The 19,050-nt window shown below is 43.4% G+C and overlaps 1 protein-coding gene across 6 annotated transcripts in view; it reads left to right on the plus strand.

Moving 5' to 3' along the window:
• The window catches only part of oxct1a (3-oxoacid CoA transferase 1a), a 67,997-nt gene that overhangs the window by 20,838 nt on the left and 28,109 nt on the right, over positions 1-19,050 (plus strand). For all 6 annotated transcript variants that reach the window (XM_059974256.1, XM_059974258.1, XM_059974257.1 and 3 more), the window contains 6 exons: positions 940-1,047; positions 10,053-10,167; positions 11,944-12,038; positions 13,536-13,584; positions 15,730-15,802; positions 16,717-16,792. In XM_059974256.1, coding sequence (XP_059830239.1) covers positions 940-1,047; positions 10,053-10,167; positions 11,944-12,038; positions 13,536-13,584; positions 15,730-15,802; positions 16,717-16,792 — 516 coding nt within the window. The remainder of the gene's footprint in view (positions 1-939; positions 1,048-10,052; positions 10,168-11,943; positions 12,039-13,535; positions 13,585-15,729; positions 15,803-16,716; positions 16,793-19,050) is intronic.

Genomic DNA, 19,050 nt, shown 5'->3' on the forward strand with positions numbered 1-19,050 from the left:
GAGGAGGGCGTACGGACTCATTACGGGTGACTTTGAAATTGAACTCCAAACTCCGGCTCTCTGAGCAGCAATAACGTTGTGCTAAGCACGTGCGGCCCTGAGGGCTTGAGTCGTAACGAGTGACTGGGATTGTTCTGCCGAGAGGGTATGAGGCTAAGGGGGTATACAGTTGACGGGTATGTGGATGGGAAGGGCTAATCTGGAGTTTCCTGGCAGACTTGTGGTGTTTCCTGTAATGGCGGGAGGCCCTTGTGAGAATTTTTAAAGTGGAAATCTCACCTTTGGAATTCTGGATGCAGTGGTATGAGTCTTCTCCACATCTGCGGACTTCCTGTGGTTGCGTAGATAACCGTGATGTCTGTGCCTTGTCCTGCCCTTCGCTCTCCACGGAATGTTACAGAACAGCCTTCCTGGCTGTTGGATCTCACTGGAGATCTCAACCGCCCAGATCGTCAGAGCTGACGTCACAAGTGTGCCCCTATCTCACTGGGGTATGAGTCCATTGGTTACCCTCACTGCCTGTCGAAGCAGTATACCAGGATGTGGCAGCTGTCAGATGCAAACAGCTGCTTGGAGCCACAGGTGAGAGCTGAGTGTCTGGTGGGGACCAAAAGTGAGTGAGCTGCCCCAGAATGGACACAAGCCCCTTCACCTCCCTGCTACCTCCCCCGAACATCACGAACATCCTTGGACAGACATTGAGTCTTAGAATAATACAATACAAAGGGCCTGTTTCCATGCTGGAAAACTCGATAACTCGCGTATGAACGATGATCTGGCTGGGTGTCTGGTGGATTTCCTCAGAATACCCCAGCAGTTCCTCGGGTTGCATTGGTGGTTAATGTAAATGACGCATTCCACTGTGTGTAAAAGAATCTGATTGTGAGGGCCACCTCTCTGAGCACTGCTAACTGGGGCACCTCGCCCGTGTCTCCCCAGGTGGAGGAGATCGTCGACACGGGAACCTTTGCCCCTGAGGATGTGCACATACCCAGTATATACGTTCAGAGGGTCGTGAAGGGGCAGCAGTACGAGAAGCGTATTGAGGTGAGTTTTTCCGCTGTGCACTGAGCGCCGAGTGGGAGACACTGCCTCTTCTTCCACAGGACAGCGCTTGCCTTCGCTCTGACCGGCTTCCCTGGAGGGGACGCAGCTTCTCTGCTAAAACAAGGTGCTGGAGGCATTGGGCATGCTGGCCCATCCGTCCAAGCATTGAGCTTAGAGTAAGGGTTCTGTTCCTGATGACCTTCGTCCCATACGGGACACTGAGGATGTGATAGATAGGAGCTACAGGGAGGTAGTCGGCCCTGGGCTGCAGGAGGCAGGTAACTGGGCAAATGTCAGGAGAGGGAATGGACAGTCAGTACAGAGAGCATCCCTGTGGCTGTTCCCCTCAGTAATGGCTATAGTGTTGTGGATACTGTTGAGGGGCGACCTACTGGGGTGTGGGAGGAGCCACAGTGATGGGGTCTTTGGCACCATGTCTGGCGTTGTGGCTCAGAAGGGAAGGGGGGTGGTGGTGAAAGAATTGGGGATTCCATAGTTAGAGGTGCTGCAGAGAAAATTTGGGGAGTTGGGTAGAAAGCTGGAAAGCAGGACCGCCAGGGTAGTAATTTCTGGATTGCTGCCTGAACTTCCCACCAGTAAGGGTAAGAACAGGACGATTGGACAGGTGGATGCTTGGCTGAGAAACTGGTGCAGGGGACAATTTCTGGATCAATGGGATCTCTTCTGGGGAAGGTTTGACGTGCACAAAAGAGACAGTTACATCTGAACCAGAGGGGGACCAAAATCCTTGAGGGCAGCTTTACTCGAGCTGTGGGGAGGGTTTAAACTAATCTGGGAGGGGTTTGGGAACCGGAGTGATGGGGCTGAGGATGAGGCAGGTGGTATAGAAACAAGGGGTGTGTAGTGAGACTGTCAAGAAGCGCAGACTGCTGATAGGGCAACACTGCAGTTAACAGGACAAGTTGCAGTGTGGGGTGGCATTGCTCTGTTGGTAAAAAATCCTTGGAGATGACATAGAATCGGAAGCTGTAGAATCGTTGTAGGTGGAGGTAAGAAACTGTAAAGGCAAAAAGACCCTGATGGTATTTGCATACGGGCCTCTGAACGGTAGCCAGCATGTAGTGTACAAATTACAAAGGGAAATAGAAAAGGTAAGCCAAAAGAACAATGTTAATAGGACAGTTGTTTGGTATAATCATTTCAGTGCTGGATCCCAGAGAGAATTTGCAGAATGCCGACAAGATGTTTTTTAGAGCAGCTTCTGGTTGAGCTCACTAGGGGTCAGCTATTCTAGATTAGGTGTTGTGTAATGAACCAGATTTGAATAGGGAGCTGAAAGTAAAGGAACCCTTTGAGGCAGTGATCAGAACACAATAGAATTCACCTTGCGGTTTGAGAGGGAGAAGCTAAAACCAGATGTGTCAGTTCAGTGGAGTAAAGAGAATTACAGAGGCATGAGAGAGGAGCTGGCCAAAGTTGATTAGAAAAGCTACACTGTCAGGGATCACAGTGGGACTGCAGTGGCTGGAGTTTCAGGGAGCAATTTGGAGCTGCATAGATATTTCTCAAAGAAGAAATATTCTAAAGGCAGGATGATACAACTGAAGAAAGAAACTGGGAGGTGGTGGGTGAGAGCAGGTGGATGGGGGATGAAGTGAGAAGCTGGGAGGTGATGGATGAGAGCAGGTGGAGGAGGGGGGGATGAGGTAAGAAGCTGGGAGGTGATGGGTAGAAAAGGGCTGATGAAGAAGGAATTTGATGGAGGATGGGGACCATGGAAGAAGGGGGGTGGGTGATGAGCAGGTGAGGAGAAGAGAAGGGTTGAGATGGGAACCAGAATGTCCAATGGAAAGAAGTGAGCAGATGTTAGAGAAATCAATTTTCATCTCCTTGTTTCAAACACACACAGTCCTGGGAAGGTTATCTGTAGATGTTGGGTGGGCACTCTTATCTTTCGAGCACGCCTGTGGCAACGTCTTTGAGTTGTTCTGGCCAGAGGCAAGGGTGCCTGGTTGCTTAGGACTGAGGTGGGAACCTGTCTGCATGGAGAGTGTAGAGTTACCCCAGAACATCCCTCTATGCTGTCTGTTGGTGTGTTCAAGGCTGAATTCCACTAAGGGCTGTTCTGGTGGAGAGTGGTGGAGCAGGCTTGAAGAGGCAAACGGCCTGTCCCTGTTCTTCTGAGAGGAAAAGAGGAAATTGTAGAATGGACGCTACTGAAATGACAAGGGTGCTGGGAGAAGCTGATCTTTGAAGGCGGGAGGAGAGGTACAGCAGTAGGGAGACTCAGTGAAGCTGGTGTGGCCATGACTGGAATACTGCAGTTTCTCGTGTTCAGGAGGGGCCCGATCACGGAACAGGGTTATTATCGGGTTTATTCTTTCTTTTTCAATCTTTTTATTGAATTTCATATATAAAGAAAAACATAACGTAATATAAGTAGGTTATAAGTGCACTAGATTTGAAGTTAAATTTATAATAGGATAACAATATCTTATTAAATATCAGCCAAAAAAAAACTTACAATAACAATCAAACCTATTTTGATTGAACATGAAAAAGAATAAAAATAGTCATCAAAAGAAAAAAAATGTAAAAATGCACGGAAAAATGTATATCAAAAAAAAAACCTAAACTAACATGGGCAATAATACCAGTTTATATGAGTATGATAGTGTCAAAAACTCCGGAACTCCATACCTGGACAAGAATAAACAGAGAAAAGGTCTGAAAGAGGCCAAATTAATTCATATGAAAGTGTCGAATGAACGGTCCCCAAGTTTCTTCAAATTTAATTGATGAATCGAAAATTGTACTGATTTTTTCTGAACTCAGACAAGAAATAGTTTGAGAGAACCACTGAAACATGGTAGGAGGATTTACTTCTTTCCATTTTTGTAATATAGACCTTCTAGCCATTAGGGTTGCAAAGGCGATCATTCGTCTAATTGAAGGGGAAAGTCGACTACCATCCTCATTTGGTATACCAAAAATTGCAGTAATAAAATGAGGTTGTAAATCAATATTCCAAACTGAGGAAATGGTAGCAAATATGTCCTTCCAATAGTTATATAAAGTGGGACATGACCAAAACATATGGGTCAGTGAGGCCACATCTGAATGACATCTGTCACATTGAGGGTTAATATGAGAATAAAATCGAGCAAGTTTATCTTCAGACATATGAGCTCTATGTACGACCTTAAATTGTATTAAAGCATGTTTAGCACATATAGAAGAAGAATTAACCATTTGTAAAATTTTTTCCCATTTTTCTGTTGATATATTATATTGAAGTTCTTTTTCCCACTCTTTTTTAATTCTACCTGATATTTCTGGTTGTATCTTCATAATCCTATTATAAATAAGAGCCACTAATCCTTTCTGACAAGGATTCAGGGTAAAAATCATGTCTGAAAAATCTGTCAAAGTTGAATTGGGAAAGGATGGTAAAACTTTATATAAAAAATTTCTAATTTGTAAATATCTAAAAAAAAATTAGATTTAGGTAAATTAAATTTGTTGGAAAGTTGGTCAAAAGACATCAAACTACCTTCAGAAAAAAGATCACGAAAACATTATACCTTTCCTTTTCCATATGCTAAAGGCTTGATCTGTTAAAGAAGGTTTAAAAAAGAAGTTAAGTAAAATAGGGCTATCAAGAACAAAGTTTTTCAGAGTAAAAAACTTACGAAACTGAAACCGAATTCGTATTGTGTGTTTGACAATAGGATTGGATATCTGTTTATTGAGTTTAACTAAATCAACTGGAAGAGAAGAACCAAGAACGGAGAATAAAGAATATCCTTGTGCATCATTACATTCTAAATTTACCCACTGTGGGCACAATGGTGAATCCAAATCTAGTTTCCAATATATTAAGTTTGGAATATTATTCACCCAATAATAAAATCTAAAGTTAGGTAAAGCTAAACCACCATCTTTTTTAGATTTCTGTAACTGCCTTTTACTTAACCTGGGATTTTTATTTTGCCACACAAATGAGGAAATTTTTGAATCAATGTTTTCGAAGAAAGATTTAGGAATAAAAGTTGGTAAGGCTTGAAATAAATATAAACATTTCGGTAAAATCATCATTTTAATAGCATTAATCCGACCAACCAATGATAAGGATAAAGGAGACCATCTAGTAGTAAGTTGTTGAATTTGATGAAGCATGGGTAAAAAATTCAACCTGAATAAATCTTTATACTTCTTAGTAATTTTTATACCTAAATAAATAAAGTTATCAGTAACAACTTTAAATGGTGTCCTGTCATTCAATAAAGTTTGCGCATTTAAAGGAAATATTTCACTCTTATTCAAATTTAGTTTATAACCAGAAAAACTACCAAATTGAACCAACAAGGATAGAATAGACCTATCAGGATCAGAAATGTATAACAACAAGTCATCAGCATAAAGTGATAACTTGTATAACTTTTCATTACGAGCAATACCAAAAATATTAGGAGATTCACGAATAGCAATGGCTAAAGGTTCTAATGCGATATTAAATAATAAAGGACTTAAGGGACAACCTTGTCTCGTACCACGAGTTAATTGGAAAAAAAGAGGATCTATAATTATTTGTAAGAACAGAAGCAACAGGTTTATAATATATTAATTTAATCCATGATATAAAATTAGAACTAAAATTAAAAATTTTCAAGGCATTAAATAAGTATGTCCATTCAACTCTATCAAAAGCTTTTTCAGCATCTAATGAGATAACACATTCTGAGGTTGTGGGTGAAGAAGTATAAATTATATTAATCAATTTTCTAACATTAAAAAAGGAATACCGATTCCTAATAAAACCAGTTTGGTCTTCTGAAATAATCTGTGATAATACTTTTTCTAACCTAATAGCTAAAATTTTTGTAAGAATCTTAGTCTACATTTAATAGCGATATAGGGCGATAAGTTGCACATAAAGTAGGATCTTTATCTTTTTTAAGAATTAGAGAGATAGTAGCTTCATAAAAAGACTGGGGTAATCTCTTCTTAGTAAATGCATCATTAAAGATTTCACACAACCAAGGGGAAAGCAAAGAAGAAAAAGTTTTAAAAAATTCTATAATATAACCATCAGGACCAGGAGCTTTCCCTGAATTCATTGATGAGATAGCCTCTCCTACTTCGGCCATAGAAATAGGAGCATCAAACACACTTCGATCTTCATCTGTCAGTTTGGGAATATTTAAATTGTTAAAAAAATTATCCATCATGGACAGATCGCCATCAAATTCTGATTGATAAAAAGATTTATAAAAATCTTGAAAAGTATTATTTATTTCTTTATGATCAGTAGTCAGATTACCGTCTTGTTTACGAATTTTAATAATTTGTCGCCTAGTCGAAATAGCTTTTAATTGGTTAGCTAACAATTTACCAGTTCGATCACTATGAATATAAAATTGAGCCCTGCTCTTAATTAATTGATTCTCAACTGAAGAAAATAATAATAAGCTATGTTCCATTTGAAGCTCAACTCTCTTCTTATAAAGTTCTTTGGTAGGAGTCACGGAGTAAATCTTATCAATTTCTTTAATTTTATCCACCAATAAAGCTATATCTAAATACCTTTGTTTTCTTTTACCAACGGAATATGAGATAATTTGTCCACGGATGAAAGTCTTGAAAGAGTCCCAAAGTATTCCTCTGTCAATCTCTTCGGTATAGTTTGTTGAAAAAAATAAGTCAATTTGTTGTTTTATGAAGGTAATAAATTCTGGATCTTGAAGCAAAGTAGTGTTGTCTCCAAGATCTAGTATTAATGGAAGAGTCTGAAATCTTGATAAATAACTTCAAAGGTGCATGATCCGAAATGGCAATAGAATCATATTTACAATCAGTAACATCTGTTAATAAACGATGATCAATAAGGAAATAATCAATTCTAGAATAACTATGATATACATGTGAAAAAAATGAAAATTCTTTATCTTTAGGGTTCAAAAACCGCCATATTTCAGTAATTCCCGAATCAACCATAAAGGAATTAGTAAGTAAGGCTGATCTATTCGGAAGAGTTCGAATAGGTTTAGATCTATCCATCGAAGGATTCAAACAATAATTAAAATCTCCACCCATTATCAACATATATTCATTTAGATTAGGGAGGGAAGTAAATAAACGTTTAAAAAAATTCAGGGCAGTCAAAGTTTGGAGCATAAGTATTAACTAGAACCACTTTTCGATTAAAAAGTGAACCAGTAATCAACAAAAATCTGCCCTGTGGGTCAGAAATAATTTCATGATGTGTAAACGAAATTGAGGGGTCTATAAAAATAGACACACCCCTAATTTTGGCGGTACAATTCGAGTTAAATTGTTGACCCTTCCAGAACCTAAAAAAGCGTTGATTATCTTCCCTCCTAATATGGGTCTCCTGTGCAAAGATAATATTAGCATTCAGTCTATGGAATACTTTAAATATTTTTTTTACGTTTAATCGGATGATTTAAACAATTAGTATTCCAAGAGATAAAATTAATAGACTTATCCATCTTGCCAATATTGATTGTGTATATCATAAAAGGTTAAAAAGACACATAACCTATAATTCAGGAAGAAGAAAAAATGATTCAGGAGCAACCGGAAAAAATGACACCTCAACAATATTAATAATTTAAAGTTGGCAAAAGCGTGAAAAAAGATCCCTACCCCCTCCCCCAACCCCTCGAAAAAGAGCCAAGCGGCAGGCGCACGAACTAATATTAATATTACCCCCATTTCAAGATGGCAACTCCATGAAAAGATAAAAAGAGATTATAAAACACCCAGATTTAAGTACAGGGTTGCAAAAAATATATATATATCAATCAAAATGAAAAAAAGTAATATAATAAAATAAAAGATCATTAATTAAAAAAGGATAAACATTAAAGTTTGAAACAGTGTAATATGCCTTTAAAAAATCCATATTCAAATACAAAAAAATGACATTTCAAAAGCAAAGACTTATGGGAAGAAGAAACGACATTTTGAAAAAGCCATATTACAAAATATAAATGTAAATTCACCAATCTATTAAAAAAAAGTTTAAAAAAAAGGTTATCAAAATAGAATTTAAAAAGGATTCAATAATCACTACAATATCAAAAATCCAAAACATTCGTCCCATTCTCAAATACAAGCAAGCAAATGAATGCTTACGGAAAGCAAAGTCTTATGGGAAGAAGAAACAACATCTTAAAAAAAGAAATCATTATTACAAAATATAAACATGTATATCCAATTCAGAAAAAAAATTAAGAAAAAAGACATTATAGTAAAATTAAAAGAGCATCTATAAACCATGATAATAAAAAAAAACGGGTCTACAGACCAAAGTAAAAAACTATAACGCAGCTTCATAAGTTAAAGCCCAAAACGAAATGGCATCTTCTCTCCAAAAATTCTTCAACATAACACATAGTTCAGTTTATGCTGGAAGATCGAATTTCTTCGCATCTTCCGGAGTATTAAAAAAGCGCTGACTGTCGTCACCCAACGTAACTCTGAGATTCGCTGGGTATCTTAAAGCTCGTTTAAATCCAATCGAATGAATCTCTGCCATCACTGGTTTAAAAGCGATTCTTGCTTTCATTACTTCAAATGAATAATCTTCAACAATACGAAACATGTTGCTTCTGTAAGAAATCATATCTTTCTGACGAGCTAGTCGGATTAAAAGCTCTTTCTCCCGAGGATAATGGAGGTGAACAATCACAGCTCGTGGCTTGTCTCTCGAGATCGAGAGTCTCGAAACTCTGTGGGCACGATCAATAGTAGGTTTAGCTTTCAAAACATCAGCGCCAAAAACTTCCCATAATAAGTTAGAGAAAAATTCAGTTAAGTCACCAGATTCAACATTTTCGGGAAGCCCGATGATTCGCAAATTCTGTCTGCGAGATCGGTTTTCAAGATTGGTGATTTTAAACTTATAATGCTCTACTGTTTTAGCAGTCGACAGTACCTTCTTCTCCAGTGTTTCGATTGTACGTATTTTTTCACAAATTAACTTATCAAGAGCTGCGAACTTTTCTTCATGTCGTTCAATATCTGCTGCCTGCGATTGTAACTTCGTATCAAATGATCTAACGGCTTCTTCGAGCCCAGACATTTTCGCAGTAAGCTTATTTTCCAGACTTGTCATTTTACTTTCCAAACTTGCAAGTTTAGTATCCAGTTTAGTATCCAGAAGATTAGAAATTGCCTCAATAGATAGAGGCTCTTTAGACGATTTCTTAGGTGCAGACATTTTAAGTTTGGAAAGATTAAATCAAGTATTATTTTAGAAAAGAAATAAATCGTAAGTATCAACCCATGTAATAAAGATGAAAAGATTTGATTAAAGGGTGATTATAGTTTAAAAAATGAAGAGCGCCTAAAAGGCAGGTGTTTACGTCGCCATCTTGAAACTCCACCCTATTATCGGGTTTATTGTCCCTGTTTTATACCACGTGAAATTTGTTTTTTGCTTTTTATTTGTGACGGCAGTGCAGTGCAAAGACAAAGTTACTATTAACTCTAAAAATAAATGGTGTAACAGAAAGAGGGGCGGCATGGTAGGCATAACACGACTGCACCAGCCACCTGGGTTTGTCCTGCCACTGTCTGTAACAGGTTTGTGAGCGTGTGGATTTCCTCCAGGTGCTCTGGTTTCCTCCCACATGCCAAAGACGTATGGGTTAGCTTAGTGAGTTGTGGGCTTGGTGTGTTGGTACTGGAAGTGTGGCAGCACCTGAGGATTGTCCCCAGCACGTCCTCAGACCATGTTGGTTGTTGATACAATGCATTTCACTGCATGTTTTGATGTACAGGTGACAAATGAAGTTTCTTTCATCTGCCACTTCACTGGAGAGGTGGATGGTTTCCCTCCTCTCGCTCAGCCTCGTGGAATAGCCCAAAGCTGTCTGTCCCAATGGCCCCCCCCCCCCCCCAACCTCCTGGTACAGCTACAATTCCCCCAGAGTGCCAGCCCTCGTTTGTGAGCTGTCTGCAGTCCCCTCCCGGTTTCCGTGATCTTCCATTTCTAAGACCTTGTCCCCGTTCAGAGACTCACGCTCCGGAAGCTGGGCGACAGCAAGCCCAAAGCCAAGACGGAAGCCGACATCGTGAGGGAGCGCATCATCCGCAGAGCGGCGCTGGAGTTCGAGGATGGCATGTACGGTATCCTTCTGCATGTTACCCTGGCTCTGGGTGTACTCCCCAGCTCTGGCCACCTGGTTTCTTATCACTGACGTACAGCGTGACCTTTGTAGTTTTGCAGCACAGTACAGAGCAAAACACTAACAAGTTACTATAAATTACAAAACAGGAAGATTGGCAAAGTAGCTCAGCTTTATTCCGATTCATCCGTGAACGCTGAGTATGTCTCTGTACCTCCTCCCCGATGGCGGAAGTGAGCAGAGGGTGGTGGGGGTCCTTGGGGCATCTGCTTCTTGAAGATGCCCTCTGGTGGGGAAGGTTGAGCCTGTGACGGAGCTGGCTGAGTCTGCGGACCAGCGATCCTGTGCCGTGGCCCCTCCCCTCCACACCAGATGGTGATGTGACGATCTCCATGGTACATCGTAGACAGTTTGGAGTAGTATGGTGAGGGATGGAGGATTAGAAGACAGACCCTCCCCACCCAGGACATGTCCTCTTCTCATTCCCACCATCACGGAGGAGGTACTGGAGCCTGAAGGTGATCATGCTGTGCTCGAGGGGCTGAGCTGGATGAAATCAAGTGCCAGACACCACTGTTACTGAGCACGTAAGAATACACTTATCTGGTAGTCGACGATTAATTTGTGTGCATTTTGCTGATGATATCTTACTTTGCAAATCTTGAATCTGTTCATGATGCAGTTTGTGTTTCACTGGGAGCTATGGGGGAGGAGGTGGCCTTGACTTGGTTGCTCTTAAATAGAGAGATGCCCTGGTCACCTTGTTGGATTTCAGGGTGCCAAAGACTGTGCGAGACAGATGATGAGATCCCTGCAGTTGTCGTGTGGGGAGGGGGGTCTCCCTCATCCGATGTGTCAACCTGGATGTTGATGTGGGGAGAGGATAAAGAGGCTGAAGTGGAGGTAACGAGAGTAGGAAAGATGAGGGCAGGGTGAGGTAATTGGCCTCGAGCAGGTTGTAAGACCACAGGAAGGTGCAGATTGGAACAGTTGTTATGGTAAGGGGTGAGCTGGAGAGGTGAGGATGGGAGTTAACCCCGCCATTACCCTCTTTGTTAGGGATTGATGTTGAGAGCTGCAGGGTAGCATTGCAGTTGTATAAAACTTAGGTGTTTCGTGTTCAGTTCTGGTCACCTCATTGTAGGAAGGATGTGGAAACTTTAGAGAGGATGCCGAGGAGATCTTCCAAGACGCTGCCTGGATTGGAGAGTATCTGTTGTGTGGATAGGTTGAGTGAGCTAGGGATTTTCTCTTTGGAGTGACAGAGGATGAGAGGTGTACAAGATAAGAGGGAAAGATCGAGTGGACAGTCAAGAGTTTTTTTTCTCGGGGTGGAAACGGCTAATTTGAGAGGGCATAATTTTAAAGTGACTGAAAGAAGGTATGGGGAGGGGATGTCGGAGGTAAATTGTTTCCTCAGAGAGTAGTGAGTGCGTGGAATGTGCTACTAAGGGTGATGTTTGAGGCAGATACATTTGAGAGGCTCCTGGATAAAGCACATGGATGATAGGAAAATGGAGGGGTATGTGGAGGGAGGTTAGAATGACTTTGGAGTAAGCTAAAAGGTCGACACGACTTTGTGGGTTGACTGGGCTGTAGTGTGTTCTGTTACTAGTGGGCTTTTGGAGGCAAATGGCCTACCGGCCCTAGCCCTGGAGTAGTGGTCAGTCGCAGCCAGACCCCGTCCAGAACCACACTGGCGACTTCTAGCCAGACCCTCTGTAACTGTTGTGTGAGTGTTTTGAGTTCCTTTTTGACCTTAACCAGGTTGTGGCAGCGAACCTGGGCATTGGGATGCCGATGTTGGCCAGTAACTTCATCCGAAAGGACATCACGGTGCACCTGCAGAGCGAGAACGGAGTCCTGGGGCTGGTAAGAGTGGTGTACTGAGGAGGTCTCATCCTGGTATGTTTCCTGCTCAAGTGAGGGGCAGGAGTTCAGTTCCAGTTCCACGTCATGTTGACCAGAGCGCCTGGCCATTGTAAATAGTACAGGCTCTTTGGCCCAGAAACTCCTGCTAACCAAGAAGCCTGACAGAGCCCATGACCCTGTGCATCCTCTTGTCCAGTTAACACCCAGATGACAAATGGGTACCAGCAGGCTGCGGCTTCTGCGAGAGTGGAGTCTGCCCGTTCTTGGAGCAGGATGGGACAGAGCGAGGGGAGACTGGGCTGGCCGGAGGCACCCCTGACCTGTTGAAAGACTGGGGGGTGTACACTCAGCGGGGTAGTGCAGGGTATAGGAGAGAGGGACTGGGCAGGTCAGGGAGCATCTACGGATGCCCCCAGCCCATCATCGATCTGAGTCAGTCATTAACGCAAACAACACATTTCACTGTATGTTTCAATGTACGTGTGACAAGTAAAGCTAATAGGGCCGGAGAGGAAGGCACCAGCCCATTCTGGCTTCATGAACCGAAACATCAGTTCTTTATTCCCCTCCGTAGTTGCTGCCTGTCCTGCTGAGCTCCCCCAGCAGTTTGTGATTTTTGGTCAAGATTTGCAGCATCTGCAGAGTCTCTTGTGTGCAGGGGGAGATTTTCGTTTGTTGGTTAGTGACGTCTGTCTTTAATGAACCCCTGTACAATAGATTGGTTGTTTTTGCAGTTGTGTGTCACGCCTTGTGCATCTCCACCTTTGCACTGCCAAAAGAGGCCCACCCTACTGTTTTAATAGATGTGCAAGAAGAGTTCTGTTTCCTCAGCCTGTGAGCACCACCCCCCCCACCCCCGCCCCCCGGCTCACATGTCTGTGGTGCATGCAGTGGTTTGGAACCAGTTCCCTTTGACTGCCACTGGATTTGGGTGGTGGAGGCTGGGAGAGGGGCATCTAGTAAAGTATCTGTCTCTGTGTGCAGTGAAGCAGCATACCCTGTCAATTCTGAGAAATCCCTACAGCCTCGCTGACTGTGAGGATCCTGCTCCCATCCCAGGAGCCCAGCACTCTTTCCCCTGCTCTATTTCTCCACCCTCCAGTTCCCCAAATAGACAGACTTGCTTCTACCCCTCCTGGGCCATGCCATATGAAACAATGATTTATTCCCCCCCCCCCCCCCCACCAGTCCATCCCTCCTGCCTGTGTCCTGGGCTGTCAGTCTGTTCCTCTGCTCCGCCCCCCTCAGTAATCGGTCTCAGAATGATCTGTCATTCTGATTAAACCTCTCCGCAGTGAAGCAGCTCCCCCCGTTCAGATCTGGGAAATCTCCCCAATACCTTTCTTGCAGTGAGGATCCTGTCCGGTGCCCACCGCGTTGTCCCACCCTCCCCAGGCTGGTGACTGGTGCTGGGAGGATGTCGTTTGGGATTTGAGCAAAGGTGCTGTGAGGGTATGTGCTGTAGCTTAGCTCTTGCTGTCTCTGTTCCCTTGCCAGGGTCCATATCCACTGGAGGGAGAGCAAGACGCAGACCTGATTAACGCAGGTGAGACTTACTGAGAGCTGCAGATCTCTTCCCCTCCCCTCACCCAGGCCTGTGGGGAGTTACCCACCACCCCGTGCACTGCAGAGGGAGGGGATGAGGTGGGTCCTGTCTGTGGCCTCTGGTTGGGTTCTCCAGGGGAAGCTAACTCCAGTCCCAGTGTCCCTGGGGTTCTTGGCTGTGCTAGCTGTCAGTCTGTCCCACTTGGTGGGGCAATAATATCAGCACCGCACTCCGGAGTGAAGCTTCGTGAATTCGAGTCCAAGTCGGGTTGGGCGTCGAGCTGGCAACTTGGCCTTGTAAAACGAGAATGACTTGCTACGGAAACACCGTCATGACGGTGCCCCAATAACTCCACTGCCGAGTTAAGGGCAATTCTTCTAGTTGTCAGTCTGGTGATGGCACTGAACTATGTTGCCCCCTGTAACTAGCAGGGGCAAGATCTGGCTTCACTCTGTCTATGGCTCCACACCTGCAGGCTGGCCAGAACGTGGCTGATCGGCTCTCCTTGTCTCTGCTGAACATGCTGATAAAGCTAATCCCATCAGCTGGTTTCAATGAATAATTGCCCCCTCTCCCTGTAAGGTCCAACAGTGTAGTAGACTTTCACAGACCAAACCAAAATGAAGACAAAAGAACATTCTTTAAGATATAGGAGCAGAAGTAGGCCATTCAGCCCATCGAGTCTGCTCTGCCATTTAATCATGGGCTGATCCAATTCTTCCAGTCATTCCCACTCCCCTGCCTTCTCCCCATACCCTTTGATGCCCTGGCTAATCAAGAACCTAAAGTTTCAAGACAAGTCAGGGAAATGATAATCGAGAAGCACAAATCTGGGGAAGGGTACAAGCCCATCTCAAAGGCACGGAATGTGCTGTCCCTTGTGTCTCTTGGAGCTCAGTGCAGTCCATCGTGGAAAAGACACACTGCCTGGGTCAGGCTGTCCCTCCAAACTAATTCACAGAGAAGAATGAATGGCACTTGTAAGAGAGGCTACTGTGATGCCACTGGTCACTCCGAGTGAGCTGCTGAAGTCAGTGGCTGTAACTGGACATGAAGTTCATGCTCCATGGGCTCAAAGGCCTTGTGCAAAGAGGGTATTTATGGAGGAGTGGCAAGGAAGAAGGCCTGGCTCTAAAAAACATATCCTTGTCTGTAAAGCATCAGTGAGAAGATATTGTAACGAAGTGGAAGAACATCTTGTGGTCAGATGAGACTAAAGTGGAACTTTCTGGCCTCAACACTAAGCAGTTTGTGTGGTGTAAATTTAATACTGTGCATCAGCCAGATAACGCCATCCCTACAGTAAAGTGTGGTGGAGGTGGCATCATGGTGTAAGGATGCCTTTCAGCAGCAGGGACAGGAAATCTGGTCAGGATCAATGGGAAGATGAATGCTGCTATGAGATCCTGGATAAAGACCTGCGAGACTCTGCCAGAAAGCTTAAACTGAGGAAGAACGTCTTTCAGCAGGATAAAAGCACACTGCCAGAGGCTTCAAATGAAGGAAATGGATGTCCCTGAGTGGCCCAGTCAGAGTCTGGACCTCAGCCCAATCAAACATCTCTGGCAAGACCTCAACATTGCTATCCACCTCCATTCCCCAACTAACCTGGCACAGCTTGAGCAATTTTATAAGGAGGGATACTAGTCAAGAGTTGTTCTAAAAGACTGCTGGCTTTAATAGCTATCAGAGGTGGTTCAACTAAGTACTGACCAAAGAGCACTGAATACTTTTGAACTGCTGACATTTCTCTTTATGAATGTTTAGTTTTTCATGCTTCACATTTTTTCTTGTTTTTTTGGGCTCAACTGTGTGTGTGGGGGCGGGGGGGGGGAGAGAGGGGGAGGAGCATGTGATTTGCAAAAAAACAATCTGTTAAATTGATCAAAATCCCTGGTTGTAATACTCATTTTTGTGAGCAAAGGGTTGGGGTTGAATACAAGGCACTGTAGATCTGACTGTATTAAACCACTGCAGAACACTACTGGAACTTCAGCCCACAATGGGTTCTCTGATAGCCCTTCCTCATTATCAACAACTCCATCAATTATTGTGTCAAACCCAGCCCACCTTGTTTCTGCTCAAATCACTTGGACTCGGGGAGTGTTGCAGGAAATTGTGTGAACGTCTGTTTCCAACTCTTAGGTAAAGAAACGGTGACTGTGCTGCCCGGGGCATCCTTCTTCTCCAGTGACGAGTCATTTGCCATGATCCGTGGGTAGGTACTGCTGGGGAGGGGGATAGGGTGTTCGGGTGGCAGAGGCTTGGGGGCGGAGAGGAGATGGCTGTAGCCAGAGCAACACCCATTACAGTGAGCAGACCGCTGTTCAGTCTGGCGGTCAGTGAGGTCCATGGGCGGAGATGTCCAGGCCAGTCAGTGAGGAACCAGGGTCTTCGCTGTAGGCCCACTTGCCCAACTTAGGGGGCCTGGACCCTTCCTCAGTGAATCAAAGCAAGGTTTCTGGGTCAAACGATCTGAATCTGACATTTGTTTGTTCTTTTGCCTAGAAAATAGAGAGGTAGTATTCAGGGAGTCATTGTCCATTAAGACATCTGATGGTGGAGGGAAATAAACTTTTCCTAAAATGCTGAGTGTGTGTCTTCAGGCTGCTGTACTTCCTCAGTCATGACAGTCCTTCATGATAAATGCTGTTACTGTAAGGCACCACATTCTGAAGATGCCCATGATTCCGGGTTAGACTAGTGCATAACAATGTATTTTTTTCACCCAAAGAGTGGTCCATACGTGTAACAAGCTGGCTGAGGCAGGTACATTAAATATTTAAAAGATGCGTGGATAGGAAAGGTTTCGAGAGATGTGGGCCAAATGCAGGCGAATGGGCCTGGCACTGGTGGTCAGTATGCATTATTTGGGCTGAAGGGCCTGTTTCTGTGCCCTGCTTCTCTAATATAGGGCTGTTGCATCTGGGGTTGTGTAACAAGGCAGCGAAGAGGACTCCCACTGACTCTTCCCTGGGAGAGTATGAATGATTCCCTGGCTCTGTTGACGCAGGCAGTCTTTGTGTGTAGTTTTTCCTGGACTTTGTTGTATTTCTGTGCTCTACTCTGAATGTCTGCAGGCAAATGGGGCTGTGTATGTACTCTGACCGTTGACTGGTTTTGTTATTGCAGGGGTCACGTGAACATGACGATGCTTGGCGGAATGCAGGTGTCCAAGTACGGTGATCTGGCCAACTGGATGATTCCGGTAAGTCTCCACTCTCTCCTGCTGTGCTGTGAAACCTCTCTGAGCCGGTTGGAATCGACACTGGGCAGAGCGTGGGTCGGGGGAGTGGCTGTGCTGGGGTTTGCGTTGGTCTCATTTTATGTTGGTGTTCAGACAGGCTGTGTGTAGTGACCTGGCACACTGACCATCAGTGTGGGGGGGGCTGTGGTGAATTGTGAAGAGATGCCAGCTGGTATTCCTGAGTGGAGAACAATCACAATCAGATTTTATTGTCACTGATATCCAGTATGTTGGAAAATTTACTGTCTTGCAGCAGTAGAGTGCAGTACATTTTTTAAAAACACATTATAAATTACAATAGATAACGTACAGTGGATTCTGGCTAATTGGACCATCAGCTAATCAGAGCAGCCACTTTATTGTGACAATTCTTAAAGAAAAAATAACTAATCAAAAAAATAGCTGGGATTCCCTTTGTTTATTTGGCACAGGAGTCTGTTGCTGAACAGTTTCTAACCATCGTAGGTCACGCCCACTTGTGTGGTTGTAAAAGCTGATTTATACTTGTGCGTAAGGGCTATACCGTAGCCCTGATTTTCACTTCTACATAGACCATATGCTGTAGTGAGCATGTGTTGGCTTGTGCCAAAGCCCTAGTTGGCGGTGGGGTTTCTATGCCACTGAGTTTCTTTGTGAGAGACATGGTCGAGGAAATGCATTTCAAACATTTTCACCTGTCAATTTGATGATTTGGTTCATCTATTTCGCATCGGTGTACAGACACGGTGGAGAAGAAGCAACCGGAAATGCGATGCTACCAAGCGGACCAATCACAGTTGTTGCGGTCTGTGTCGCTGTGATGCATGAGTTACTTTTTTGGGGAGGTGCACGTCACCGTAAGGCGTAGGGTACGCGGTACCTCCGGTGTAGATGCAACGCACAAGTATAAATCAGCCTTTAGACGCTACACTGTGCTTAGAGCAAACGGTTTGTAAATAGTATCAGTTATGTGTGTTTGTGTTCAGAAAGCAGTGATTTTTGTCACTGATGGAGAGAGATAAGCAGAAAGACAATTCCAAACTGTCGCTGACTCAGGCTTCAAGCAGTCAGGCTTGGAGATGCCAGAAATGTCCAGGAGTGAAAATGAACCAATTTAACCTCTCCAAGTTAGGAACTATGAAGAATTTGAAGGTATCAACAATCATTTTGAATGTTACAATGAAAATGAAGATTTGGAGGATGCAACTGTCAAAGACGTATGAAGGCAGTCCATTATCCGCACAAGGTGTCTGTGCTGATTTTGTTTATTTACAGTCAATTAAAAGAATACAGCAGCGTACACTGAATGAATTCCCCTGTCAGTAACTATCAGTAATCAAAACAGTTTTATAGTATAGACCGCCCAATAATAACAGGGATATCGAGGAGCAGATAGGAAAATGGATCCTGGAAAGGTGTAATAATAACAGAGTTGTCGTAGTGGGAGATTTTAATTTCCCAAATATCGACTGGCATCTCCCTAGAGCAAGGGGTTTAGATGAGGTAGAGTTTATTAGGTGTGTTCAGGAAGGTTTCCTGACCCAATATATAGATAAGCCTACAAGAGGAGAGGCTGTACTTGATTTGGTATTGGGAAATGAACCTGGTCAGGTGTCAGGTCTCTTAGTGGGAGAGCATTTTGGGGATAGTGATCATAATTCTATCTCCTTTACAATAGCATTGGAGAGAGATAGGAACAGGTAAGTTAGAAAAGAGTTTAATTGGAGTAAAGGGAATTATGAGGCTATCAGGCAAGAAATTAGAGGCTTAGATTGGAAACAGATGGTCTCAGGGAAAAGTATGGAAGAAATGTGGCAAATATTCAGGGGATATTTGTGTAGAGTTCTGTATAGGTACGTTTCAATAAGACAGGGAAATTATGGTAGGGTACAGGAACCGTGGTGTAGAAAGGCTATAATAAATCTAGTCAAGGAGAAAAGAAAAACTTACAAAAGGTTCAGAGAGCTAGGTAAAGTTAGAGATCTAGAAGATTATAAGGCTACTAGGAAGGAGCTTAAGAAGGAAATTAGGAGAGCCAGAAGGGGCCATGAGAAGGCCCTGGCGGGCAGATTTAAGGAAAACCCCAAGGCATTCTACAAGTATGTGAAGAGCAAGAGGATAAGATGTGAAAGAATAGGACCTATCAAGAGTGACAGTGGGAAAGTGTGTATGGAACCAGAGGAAATAGCAGAGGTACTTAATAAATACTTCAGTGTTCACTATGGAAAAGGATTTTGGTG

This window comes from Hypanus sabinus, chromosome 7 (genome assembly GCF_030144855.1).
Source record: "Hypanus sabinus isolate sHypSab1 chromosome 7, sHypSab1.hap1, whole genome shotgun sequence".
NCBI lineage: Eukaryota > Metazoa > Chordata > Chondrichthyes > Myliobatiformes > Dasyatidae > Hypanus > Hypanus sabinus.